Here is a 13,538-nt window from a genome sequence, read left to right as displayed (position 1 = left end):
CACGTCAAGTTAAAGCCAGGGAGAGCACGATAAAAATCTCAAACAGTAGGGAAACAACAAGTTTCTGCTGTGAGCAGAATCAGTTCCAGCTTCTGCAAGGCTGGGTTGCTTGGCTACTGCATCGACTCCAATATAGCCAAGGTAAGAGGCTTTCCTGGATCTCTTCTGATTCTCCAGCTCAGCTATTCATGTGCAAACAACCAGCAGGACACACACACAACAGAGAGAGGTAGAAGCACACACACAAACGGAGCCTCTTCTAGATTATGCAGGAGAGCTCATTTAATTGCCCTTCTCTCAAATATTTTGTTCAAATACCTTCAAATTGTGTATGATATCAATCCTCTTGTTCTGGCTATCCTTGAAGTGTATCTGGACTCTCACAGGAAATTCTCCCCAGCCTCTCCTGGTCAGGTGAAACGGAGGTTCTCTGGAAACAAACAGTGATTCACATTTTGGATGCAGAAGTGGTATAGCTTTTATCTACCTCTTTTTCAGAAAGCCAAAGACTGCTTTTCTAGCTGACAACTAAAGCTATTTTCAGGCCTGCTATTCACCACAGAGAGAATGCAATCACAGAAATGAGAATTTTATGGCTTTGGACAGCTGAAAACACTTTTATTTTGCACAAGGGGACAAGGAAGAAAATGGTAAAACACTGCTGGATGAGAGAACATGGAAAAAAAGCATCTTAAAAGAAAAAAAAAGCAAAAAAAAAAAGCTGTGTCATGCCAAATGAAAAATACTTGTTTCAAAAAACCCCAAGTCAGCCGCTAGTACACAGCTGCGAGGTGAGTTATGAACGCAGCATTTTGCAATCACTTTCTGCTATTCCCTATCTAGAAGCAAGAAGGTACATGCTTCATATAACACCAAGAGAACAACATGCAGACAACAGGGAAAAGCGAACTCAACCACTGTCTTTCTCCAAGTTGAAAAAGAGGGCATATTTATCTCCAATATTTACTGTTATTTTGTATTTCAGCTTGTTGTTATTGCAAATCCCAAATGTAGTTTTGCAAGGAAACAAAACGCACAAGGTTTAAAGGCTATTTTTAGCCCAGAATATTAATGTTCACTGCTATGACTGGGACTGTGCAACAAGAAATCAATTAACCAGATGGGATTAAAACAGAAGACAAACAGCACTGACATCAGAGGAAACTGAGAAAGACACATAAAGACAGCAGTCGAGTGTAATTTAGTATGTTATACAAGAAATACAAAGGAATTTGGTTTTGTCCTGCTCAGGGTTGCCTTCTCAGAAACATAACCTAGCCTTAACAACACTTCTTATCTCAGATAAGTCTTTCTGGAGTTGCCTTTCAGTAGTTTAATTTTGCCAGAATTACGCTGCCATTCTGTACCTAGGCAGTCTCCCCACCCTCCTACAGGAGGCAGCTGAGCGTCCTGTGCAGAATAATTTCTTGTGAAGACAAAAAGGAGTTTGAAGGCATCTTCCCTCCATCTTGTCCAACAGAGCAAGAATGAAAGACCGACAGGGCATTTCCCTGCAGCAGCTGACAGAGAACTAACCCCGCTCGTCTCATTAGGGTCACAGCTTTGAATAGAGGTTGGGGAGAGGACAGAGAAGCTGCTCTGTTTCTGTACACGAGCACCATTACGCAGATAGGAAAACTCCTTGAAGCATGAAGCCTATGCCACTGGAGATATGTACTTGGGAGAGGGATACAATTTGTTGCCTAAATGCACATGTATCACTAAAACTATGGGCAAAACAGCTTTCCGAGACTCCTCTTTCTTTTCCACACTAGGAAGGTAGAAAAACACCTCTTTTAGCAACAGAAATCTAACCCGTGCAGCAGCCAGTGCATAACACATCCAGAAGATGAATGAACTCACATGAATAGCGTGAAATGCAACAACTGAATGCTTTTTCTCAGTAGGAAGTTCCAAAAAAAACCTGTCTGGCACATTTGCTACATAAAAACTAATTTATTATTACTATTATTTCAGAGTAAGTCAAGCGAAGCCAGAAGTTAAAGACAGACTTGCAATACTAAACCAGGAAAAGAAGTTGCTTACTTCCTAAGAAATTTGGCACAGTAAGCCTGGCAAGCATAAAGACTGGCATAGTGACTGGAATAATTCCTTATTACCTCACTTCTACCAGGTCATTAGGTTTGTAACTGGGATGGAGGAAGAACCAAACTTTCTTGACAAAATGATTTATGCTGGGTTCTCTCCGAGAGCCTCGGACATACACCATCCATTTATGGGTTGACTGATCATTTTCTTCTCTCTTGTCAGGGGGAATGTACCTGGCAAAGAAATTAAAAAAACAAACACAAAATAAAAATCCCAAATATTTAAATATCACAAAAAGTATTTTGGGAAAGATTAGTCAAAAAAATAGGGGAGGCTCATTATTCCTTATTCTGACAGTTCATCCAGAAGCAGATATGGGTCCCATAATCTACTTTATGCGTCTAACACACTTCCTCTATTTTAGTGCACAACTGCCATATGAAGTTCGTCCATTTAAACATTTGGCTCTTAATTATGAAGACTTAATTTTAACGTTCTACCACTGTCAAATACCTCTCCCCATCTTATTCTGAGATATCAGGTGGCAAAACCACACCAGAACGCAACATCAGCAACTCTGCTACCATAAATACAAAAAATAAGAATTCTTCTTACAAATTTTTAAGAAACTTCATAGTCAATATTTGGTTCTGGGTCCAGGCTTCAGTAGATTTTCAAGATACAATTCTAACACCATAGGTTTCATCAGCAAATGTTTGATACTTTCTATGCAAGAGGAAAAGACTGACTTGAGTGGTGCAAGGGTGGAGAATTAAAACCTGGGCTTGTCCATAGTTTCCTAAAATGAATGCCTTTATTCACTAATTTCCTCAAAGTTCAAAAGTTATGTACATTACCCGTCTTAAAATTTTTTGGGAAAAAAATTAGAAATAAAAACCGTACAAATTAATTTCTTCAGACTATGCTGGACTTTCACAATTTTCCTCATTCTGGTTATTTGTGGTAGTGTTGCGTTTTTTTTGTTTAAAAAACCCCCACATTGTCCCTATGGACACACTGAATTAGCCTTTAGGACAACCTGCTTTTCCAAATTTTCAGGGAAAAACGGGTTTTCTAACTGGTCATAAAAGGCTGAAAGACTCCCCTTGAGAGAAACAGATCTTAAAACATATACAAATAAATAAATAAATAAATAAGACAACTACTAAAACACACGTTCCTTCCACAAAAAAAATGATGCAGTCGCTCAAGGAAGGGACACTCAAAGAAGGCAGCCTGGGATACAGTGATTATTTAAGGGCAACACCTCATATTGTGACAGCCTAGCAATTTTATTTAGCTCCTAATTTTAATCTCCTATTCCATTTATTCCTGAAATAAAGGACCAACCATCCCTCAGACTCTGAGTACTAACTTGGAGACGTTGCCAACCACAATCGTTTTCTTCACATAAAGCCGTGAAGTTTCATCATTTGACAGTCCGGCATTTCGTTGTCCTGGTTTTTGAGAGCTTGAAACACCCGAACTGTCCTGAGGGTAGGGGAAGAAAAAAAAAAAGGCAAACAAAAAACCAAACATTCCTCTTAAACATCATTTTGTTTGGCAGTAGAAAAGTAAGGTGTTGTTAAAAAAGTAAACCTGCACAGTTAAATGAGACCAACAATGAATCATCCCTAAAAATACTTAAAATTGTTATCTAGGTACTTTTAAGCAACTCAGGCACACAACAATGATATACTACCTAGCCAAATGTACACTGCATGGCTTAACTGAGCGTACATTATGCAACATAACGTGGATCTGAGCCATGATTTCAGCTTGGGTTTCAAAAGCACTGCCACTGCACTATCTGAAAAAAAATCAAGCACTGCTAGAGTGGCACTGTGTTGGTCACTAATCAGAATCAAAGCTAAATCTCCCACAAGTGGCTTCTGAAAATCTGAATCTTTCTCATTCTCTGTTGCTTTAAGGGACTACAGCATTGCTTCACAGTGAAGAATCGAGGCTGGGCTTAAGACAAGACTTCAGCTCCAACTCGACAGGGAAAGCAGTCAGCCATACTACGTTACTGACATCCAGATAAGCCTACAAATCCACTGCAACACTTGGGCACAATAAATCCAGCCTAAGCAACCTTGTAACACGACCTCAGCTATTAAGCGGTGGCCAAGACTCCATGGTAAAATGATGACATGACCGCCCACAGTGCCAACGCAGGCTGCACTGTCGTTTGCACAGGAATGAGAGGCTTTTTTGCGGCTCTGTTGGATCAAGTGGCTGTCTGGAAAATTAGGGAATGCCATCCTCTCGTGAACAACAGAGCTGGTGCCTCAGCTTCCTGGAGCATACTCCACTGAGCACTCACAAGACGAGGGTCAGCGTGGGGAGCAGTGGATTCACTATGAACCGCTACACCATCCTCAGTGATGCCTCAAACCACAGCAAGGAGCCACAGAAGGCTGGGATGGCTCCTGCTCCTCATCACTCCCTCAGCCACCTCTGGGCCACGGGCTGCGTTGGTCGAAGACATACCAACATGCTACACCCAAGCGATACAACTGCTCCATCAATGGCCCCAGTGCGGAAACAAGCTATATTGGTCTGGTGGTTTACAGCACAGGTGGGTCCACATTATATATTGTATATCTGCCTTCTGCTAAGGAACCTAGGCAGGGTTTCAGCAAGCTGTAGCCCTGTTATCAAGGGTATCATGCTGCTCAACAGAGGCAGAATCATTGCTCTTTCTACCATGTATTCTTGCGACTTGTTCAGTTGCAGAGTGCAGTAATATGCGATGAGATATACCCGTCCCTGGTTTGGGTTAGAGGCTGTACTCCTCTGGCAGGCCTGACAGCTTAAGGAACTGAAAGGAAACCAAAGAGTTTCATCTCACCTGCTAAGACAAATTTCACCTGCAGCCAGTGAGAGAATCTCTCTGGTGGAGCTAACTGCAGCTGACAGGTGAAGTATTTCTGTAGCTGCACAGCAAGCCATAAAGGGAATGGATCCAGGTCAAAAGTAACCCAGAAAAAAGTATGGGGGAACAATGAAAGAGCGTCTTTTTAACCTGGGTCAGTCTGGTTCAGTTAAGCAAAAGCGGTATTAGCACAACAGCAAGCAGTGCCACCAAGACAAAGGTAACTCAAACAATGCACCCAGGCTGTACCAGCTCACGCTCCCAGGGTGAGCTAATCCACCGGAGTCACTGTTTCCTGCACAGGCTGCTGAGGAGGCCAAACCCCAAACTCCAGTGGTTCAACCACTCTAAGCAGTGCAGTCCCCATGGGCACCCAGGGCCATGCAGCATCATTACTACTTAAAAACACTGCTGGCAATGACACATCTTGTTCTTCTCTCCAGACTCTACCCTTCCTGACCTGACTTCCATCTGCACAGCCAAACCCTTTGCTCAAGCTGTGAAACACCTCCTTCCCCAGAGGCTACCAGCCGAGACAGCAGCAGACAGCTGTGCCAACACGAACGCTATCACCGCTGCCTGGCTGACTTCTCTGTTGGGCAAGACTGAGTTAAGAGGAGTTACCCAAGTTACATGCACTTCAGTTAGCCTTCCAGCAAAGCCAGGCTGAGAGAGTGGGAGCAAGCAGTTGGAGAGGGTAAGAAACAGATCTTCAGCAAGGTGGGTGAAAACATGAAGAGCTCCTGGTGCCAGCACTGAGTCCAGACAGAGCACACACCTCCAACAACTTGACCACCACTCGAGTTTTACTTTACCCGGCCAGTATTTCTGCTCTGTCTCTGGTCCAGGCTGTTTGTCAGACGCTCGTCTGCGTCCAAGTTCCCATTGTCTTTCTCCAGGAGAAAGTCATTGTGCTGAGAGAGCGAGTCACTCTCGGAGTGGTTGGCAGATGGAGTGTCTGAGCCCTGGTTAGCTGGAGACGAGGATCTGGAGGGTGATTCCAAGAATTTCTTGATTGAAGGGTGATTAAGAATTGTCGCATCGCATGACCTGGTCCCCTGCAACAAAGAGGTCAGGCAGATCTGTCACTATTTCCCTGCAGCCCAGATAAAAACGAAGCTGTGCCAGAGGCAGAGCAAAAAGTCAACGTATGAAGAAAGAGCAAATATTTAATCAGCTGCCTTGCAAGAAAAACAGATGCCGCAGAAGATAAAAGCTTACAACGGTTTTACAGAAACAGGACTCCAAATTTAATCTGTTCCTTTAGACCTTTTGATCTCAGAAATCCACCTGGTTTTGGAAAAGACGACTGCAGCCTACTGTCCCTTTGAAAATAATAGCTTCCCTTCCTATGTAGCCACCTACGATCTTACACCATATGAAAGACCACAGCTGCCAGATTCCTGTGAGCAAGCATGGTAGGTAAATGCATCAAGCTCTTTAGTTTTGATACTGACTGTCAGTCTTGCCAGTGCCTATGAGGCAAGCTACATGTATTAGCACCCCGTCTGCTCCCAAAGCTTAACAGAGGATAAAGAATAATGTGCTTAGGCATGTTTGCAAACTTTCCTCAAAATGGGCATCTTAGAGCAAATCTTAGATCCTCCTAAACCTGCAAGGGGGAGCACAGGGCACGTGTGTGTGTTTAAATACATTTTGGTTCTTTTCATTACAGTGACGAAGGCCCAGTGTATTTTTTCCTGCGTTTGCTTTTAACCCCAGATGTAGCAAGGAAAACACCCATCACTCAAGACAAGTGTCCCTCAGCCACTTCTCCTCCCAGCCATCAGTCCTCCCTGTCATCTTGGTTGATGATGAATCAAGTGAAGGCAGCAGAAACACCCCTCTGCCAGCAGCAGAGCACCCACAGATAGCCTCACTCCAGCTCCTGAAGCCACACATGCACACTAGAGGTGCGATGACAGCTTTTCTTGCCAGCAGTATCAGCTGAAAGATGCTCTCCTCTTCTGCCCAAACCACCCAGATCAGCTGGGCTGGGACAATTATTCAGGGGGAATGGGCAGGTCACATACAAAAATAAATCCAGAAACTAAATTGGAATTTGTTTGTTTGGGGGTTTTTGTTGATTTTATTTGTTTTGAGTTGGTTTTTTTTTTCCTTTGCAGGGTCATTTTTAATCCACATAAATTCCTCAATCCAAAATTCTGCCAACGTGATGGAGGCGGTGGCATGAGGACAGACACCAGCACTGCTACAAAGCGGCAGAATTGCCCGCGAGAGGTGGTAGCAGGAATGGAGTTAAACACTGATCCTGCTTGGACTTCAGAGGTTCATTTGAGAGCTTTCTTTCCAATTGTCCGTTAGGTACATGAGCAAAGCGATTACCAACTCTTAATTACCTGCTCAAGTGCACTTAAGAGAGTTATATCCACATATCCAATGGCAGGGATGCACATACAACATGACCTAAAAAAAAAAAAACCCAAACCAAACCAAACCACCTCCAAGAACCCTTTTTTTTTTCCCCCTACCTCTAGTCAAGTAAACTGACCAACAGCTTGTCCACTAATTTGTGGGAAAATGTAATGAACTGTAATCATACGGAATCATAGGCCTCAAAACCCAGCAGCAGTAGGTTGAGGAACTCTTTATATTTATGAGAATGGTTTAGGAATTTTGAAATGATCTTTTGAAGTTATGAATTAAACTACAAAGATTCCCATTCTACCAAAAGCAGAAACAAGACAATCATTCACTGCCAAACGAGTCAAAAATACATTAACCACAGATTAAAAATAGACGACAAAGAAAATAGAAACCAGTAGCAATTTCAAAATAGAGAACTGATTTAGCTTGCATGCAAATCAGGAACTTTTAGAAAAAAATAAAAATGCAATTGAAGATACCGCTATGCTAGCCATAAGCTCATAAAAAACTTCGGGAAAACTAAACAAAGCAAGGCCACACCAGTTAAGTCTTGTGAACACTTTGAAACAATGACAAAAGTTAGTATTTCTGAGAAGCGTGAAAATCAGCAAGGAAAAAACACCCTGCATGGCAGAACAAGTAAAGAACAGGGGACAATACAAGCTCTTGCTGGCACATGATGACACTGGATAAAACACTTCCAAAGATCAGAACCCAGCTCACATTCTTCAGCCACCTACACAAAAGTCAAGGGGGGAGAAGAGATCTCCAAGCCTCCCAATACTACCATAATCTTTCTCATCTCCAGTTGCCAAACTCAAGTTCACTGAGGAAAAACAAGCTGGACCCCTTTGTTTTTACCCCCCTCCAAGTCTTCTGGAAATCACAACAGGAAAACAGCAGCAGCAGTGCAAGCCACCGCGTGGAAGATGAAGTCTCACTGTACTAGATAATCAGCTCTTTACTGGAAACTAGATCAACTCTCTGAATTGAGCAGATGGTAACTAAAATACCTAAACTGGTAGTGAACTGCAGGTCAATTGGGATTGCATGGGCCTCTGCATGAGTCACGAACACCCTGGGATTACCAGCCCATTAAGGACAGAGTACTCAGAACTGGGGTTTAACTAGTAGGTTTTGGGTTTTTTTTAATCTCCTTGTGAATTTTTAATCTCGTTGTACTATCTCCTTGATTTACCTTCTGCTTTACTGGCTGTTCACCAAACTATTAATAGACTGGCTGCCAGAGTAAAGGGAGGAATGGCACTGCCCGAGACTCAAGAAATCTTCATTTTTGTTTTTTATCCTGAGAAGTTTCAAAACACATCTGCTTCCATTCTTCTCCTGTGAAATGGGAAAACGGGTTCCCCACTTTTCAGGGCTTTGCAAAGACAAACTGTGCAGTGTGTGAGAAGCAAGGTGCTCTCATGCAAGAACAAAGCACAAAGTATTTCAGAAACCAGAACCGAGTGCTGCTGAACAACTTGTCAACTGCTCATTGAAGACTCAGCTTTGCCAAGTACCTGAGGCCCAGCGGTCAGTGACACACAGGTGTCCTCTCCCACTGCCACCCAGTTCGCAGTTCATATTCCACCATTTCAGAAAACCGAATCTCAAAAACAAACATCAGCTGAATAGCCGGTGAACTACACATCTTCCTTAGCAAATATTCCCTCAAGTCTTATAATTCCCGAAGTAATTTTTACCTCTCCAGCTTTAAGGAGACCAGCAGATGCATAATAGTTAGCCACAATACAGGCACGCAGCTTATCCATCATCCTTCTTGCTTCAATCAGGCGCTACGAAAAGAAGAGATAATATATATTAATGGATAACCACTACAGCAATCCCCCCCAACTCTGATACACCACAATCTTATGTATTTTTTAAGAACAAAACATTTATACCTGATCTATAACTTCAATTTCATGTTCTTTACTCTTCATTTCGACAGCAAACTGTTCTTTTATAATTGTCTCAATCTTCTGCACAGCAACATCTCGAGCTATACAAGGCCACACATTGAAAATAAAGAAGGAAGTATTTATATTTCTACTTCTGAGGCTCTATTTGAAAAAAATAAAGATCAGAAGTGAGAAGGGAAGGGATAATAAGTTCAGCACACACACAAAAATGGGAAGGATCATTTTTCTGCAAAAGAAAGTAATTTGTCTTAACAAAAACCACATGCATCTTTAAAGGCTGTTTTACGTAGAGGGCTATTTTTTCCTTTTTAAGTCTGAGATGACAAATAACAGAAGATGGGAAGAACAGGACCAGTCTGTTTACTTCTGTCTCAGTAAAGCTGTAAACAGTAAAAGGAAAACTCAAACGTGCTACGTCCAAGTGTAGTTACTGCTGCGATTGTGCAGGAGTCCGTTGGAACACTACGTACATTTTTCTGCTCTCTTTGGCCCGATTCATATCCAGGAAATTTACACCACATCATGCAGCAATAATAAGGCAAACTAATACTTCACATGTTTAGCACTGGCATGAAGTGCAGACTGCTCTGGAGTGCCTACAAGCCTTTTATTACCCACAAAAGAAACTACATTATCAAAAGCTGGTCTACCTATTACAAAATCGTCTTCCAGCACAGCAGTCAAGAAGTTTTAGCCTTTCAGCAGGAGTTTATTGACCTTGGTGGAAAGCAAGTAGTTCAATATTTCAAACTGTGAGAATACCTTACTGCAAATTAGTGGCTATGAATTCAATTGGCATCTCATTGCATTTTTCTAGAACATGTATAAGCATAGGAAGAACAATTCTTTCTGCTCTACATCTACCACAGACTTGAAATACTGCCCTTCCTTTAAGCCATCTCCATTATATCAGGGGTTTCAAACAACATTTTTATCAAGTTCTAAGCAAGAACTTGGAAAAGCAGGAATTGTACTTCTGGAAGCAAGCCTGGAAAAGGTGCTCCAGCCCGAGTCAGAAATAGTTACCCTGGTACAAAGCAGATCAGAGAAACAGCCTGGGTTCCTCTGAAAAACACTCTTACAACATTGCTTCTATGTGGAATAGGAGGCAACAACACCAAGACTTTGTTCTGAGTTCAGAGGAAGCATTTGTTAGTCTAAAGGGTACATATCTGTTTAAAGAGGTTTCTATTATCCCCATATAAAGAGCAAAGAAATCATAAGAGTCAAAACTTTGCTGGTATGTTCCAGTTAGCACATGTAATTTTACTGTCTGATTGGGTATCGACAACTGGAATAAGGTAATTGATGCTTCTGTTTGCAACAGGGGCATCCTAAAAATATTTACTTATTTCCAGATATGCATATATATATTCTAGGACCAGAAATAGTTCAAACGTACATTAAAACATAATTACGGTTGAATCTGTATGAGTAATGCAAAATTAAAAACAGAGGGATATAATTTTCCTCAAACCATGAACAGCATGCCTCAGAAGTTCATATGTAAGGCTACACTTAAAATAAACCTAAACAGAATAAGGTATGAGATGCGCAGTTCAGACAGGGACAACTGCGTCTCTTCCCAAGACTGATACCATGCAACACCAGCATTATGACAATTAAAGCTCTTTAGGATTTGTGGTTATACTACAGAGGCTTTTAAGAACACTTTATTTTCATATTTTTTTAGTGTCAACCACAGTCCCTAATTAACATTGTGTTAGTGAAATTTGTATACTTAAGGAATTCTTCCAACGAAAGTTGGAGATCTTCCATGAGAGGAAGAAGCCAATTTGGAGGCATCACCTGAACAGAAAGTTCACTTTGGCAAGGACAGTCTTCCACGGCCCTGAGACTTTGCCTGCTAACTATGAAGACCTTCTGAAGAGTTGCATCAGAAGTGGATTAAAAACCCATCTGCAGTCCCTGGGACGCTCCACCACAGAGGGTGGTGACTTCTGGCAGCCAGGCAGGGCAGGCAGCTGGGAGTGGTGACGCTCTTCTGCCACGGCCAGCTCTGCTGTCAGGGCCCCATACCGACCTTGCAGACAGGACCTGCCCAGCAGCACATTCAACCCAAAGTTCAGCCTCCTCAGATGTGTCCAGCTGTACACCATCCTCCAAAACATCACTCACAAAGCCATCATCTATCCCTCTCCAACTGGCAGCTCCGGCATCCTGCTCTGTTCCTGGATCTTCTTCAGATCCCACAGCCAGCTTCAGTTTCCTCATCTCCCTGTTTGTCAGCTCCTCCCACCATGATCCTCTCACTAGCTGTGCCATGCCAGAAATCACTAGCCGACTCCCTGTCCCAGGGGCAAGAAGCTCTACTCTCGTTTGCCCAGAGACAACTGCAACCTTTCCCGGGCACTCTGCCAACAGGCTGGTTCCCAAAGCAAGCATATCCGAGTGTGCCAAACACAAACCTACTCATCCAGCTACTCTCTCCACTACACTTCTTTTTTCACCTTTCCTTCAGTCAGGTAGCCACTCCTCCTGCCTTGCATCTTTCAAAGTCCCTTCCTTTTCACGGCTCTACCCTTACTACGCTGCTCCATTTCACTTTATCTGCCTACTCTTGCAAGCACTTGTCTTCTTCCAAGAGCCAGACTATTGCAGAGTCATAGATTTCCTCCTGCCTGTCCCCACGCTGTACCTGTATCCTTCAAAATGTGAACAAACTGTCAGTCTTTCTCAAAGCAGACTTCAACTGCAAAACAAATGCACAGGTTGGAGTACATCTCAGTACTGGCAACTGCTGGGAAGATGCACTGCCGAACATTTCGGTAAGCAACAGGAACCCAAGTAGATGGCTGGGGCCCTGAAGAGCTCATGCTCTAGCTGCCATCACGCACCAAAGTCTGCAAGACCATGCTTTACTGTTGCCATTACTGATGCCCAGTTCAGCCAGCAGGCAGGAATGGCTCCATGGACAACAGTCACATCTTCGTTTGGCTATACAGAGGCATCGCTAGCTCCCTTGCTCATTTTCTGCCCTTGACCCCTTAGCTCCTACCCCAGTCCTTTCCTGACAAGTCTGCAGAGAGCATGCACATCCCTAGCATTTCTAACTCCACCTGGAAGATCCCTTTGGATCAGACAGCTCCTACCTGACTGTTCGGCTGCTTTCTGACGCTTGTTGCGATGCGTGATGGTGATGTCCTCATAGTCGGGGTCCTTTTCAGCGATCACTCTCTTGATCCCAGACATGTTCTCCCCTCTACTCCGCCGAGAAAAAAAATAAAAGTGCTAACATCACTCACAGTGACCTTCTGGGCAGGCTTCAACTTCCCACCATGGGAAGGCCTAGAAAGAGCTGGGACACCTCCTTCCCCAGTTGCTAACGATTAACCCACAACTGCAACACTGGGTGCTGGTCCCGCTCTGTATGGTCCAGGAGCTTCAACCGCCTCCTGATCTCAGCAGCTCACCACAGCCTGTGGTCACACAGCCATGGCGATGCTGCCACAGCAAACCACTGCCCGCTGAGGCAAAGAGCCCCCTGCACCCCACGAATCTGGGAGGACACCCAGCTGTGGACTGAGGGGTGGCTACTGGGATCCAGGAGGACACCCAGCTAGGGTTTGACGGGTGGCTTCAGGAGATCCAGGAGGACACCCTGCTGTGGCCTGAGGGGTGGCCACCGGGATCCGGGAGGTCACCCAGCTAGGGTTTGAGGGGTGGCTTCAGGAGATCTGTGAGGACACCCGGCTGTGGCCTGAGGGGTGGCTTCAGGAGAGCCGTGTTTCCGCCGGCACGGGCACTGCCGCCTCCTGGGAAAGGAACGCTCGGTGCCGCCGAGCCGGGCGCTCCCTCGACCCACACCCCGCATTCCTGAGGGGCCCCCCAGGCCCTGCCCGGCTCCCCCACCGCGGGGTGACCCCGCCGCTGCCCAGCCCGGCTCCCCGCGTCCAGGGGCGGTCTCTCCCCGCGGCCGGGAACCCGCCGCTGTGAGGTGAAGCCGGTGGGTGGGCGGGGCCCCGCCCGCGCGCCCGGGCCCACGTGCCGCTCCCCTCCCCCAGCCCGCGCGCGCGCGCACACACACACAGACACACACACACGGACACACAAAGCCGCCGCCGCGCGCTCCTCCCTCTCCCCTCCCTCCTCCCCCTCCCCGTCGCTCACCCGCGCGCCGCCGCGCGCCGCCTGCCCCGGCCGCCCCCGCCCGCCGCTGCCCCGCGCCGCTCAGCGCCGCGCCCCGCCGCCCCGGCCCGCCGCCGCCAGCGCCGCCGCCGCCATGAGCGCAGGGCCGCGCCGCCGGCTGCCCGTCAGCGGCTGGGGCGGGGACCGCG

The 13,538-nt window shown here is 45.2% G+C and overlaps 1 protein-coding gene across 9 annotated transcripts in view; it reads right to left on the bottom strand.

Annotated features, from left to right (window-relative positions):
• The window catches only part of YEATS2 (YEATS domain containing 2), a 51,950-nt gene extending 38,523 nt beyond the window's left edge, over positions 1-13,427 (bottom strand). For 3 of the 9 annotated variants that reach the window (XR_012587511.1, XR_012587512.1, XR_012587513.1), the window contains exons 1-8: positions 13,372-13,427; positions 12,354-12,463; positions 9,223-9,320; positions 9,022-9,114; positions 5,743-5,985; positions 3,425-3,540; positions 2,121-2,282; positions 319-430 (exon numbers count right to left, since the gene is read on the bottom strand). Coding sequence is in view for 5 of the 9 variants with exons in the window: in XM_074590875.1 (XP_074446976.1) it covers positions 319-430; positions 2,121-2,282; positions 3,425-3,540; positions 5,743-5,985; positions 9,022-9,114; positions 9,223-9,320; positions 12,354-12,453 (924 nt within the window). In the remaining 4 variants the exon portion in view is untranslated. The remainder of the gene's footprint in view (positions 1-318; positions 431-2,120; positions 2,283-3,424; positions 3,541-5,742; positions 5,986-9,021; positions 9,115-9,222; positions 9,321-12,353; positions 12,464-13,371) is intronic. The other 6 variants (XR_012587510.1, XM_074590874.1, XM_074590877.1 and 3 more) reach the window with 3 other exon arrangements.
• Between the last annotated feature and the right edge of the window lie 111 nt (positions 13,428-13,538).

Source organism: Larus michahellis, chromosome 6, assembly GCF_964199755.1.
Source record: "Larus michahellis chromosome 6, bLarMic1.1, whole genome shotgun sequence".
NCBI classification, from domain to species: domain Eukaryota; kingdom Metazoa; phylum Chordata; class Aves; order Charadriiformes; family Laridae; genus Larus; species Larus michahellis.
This window is presented reverse-complemented; position numbering and strand designations above follow the sequence as displayed.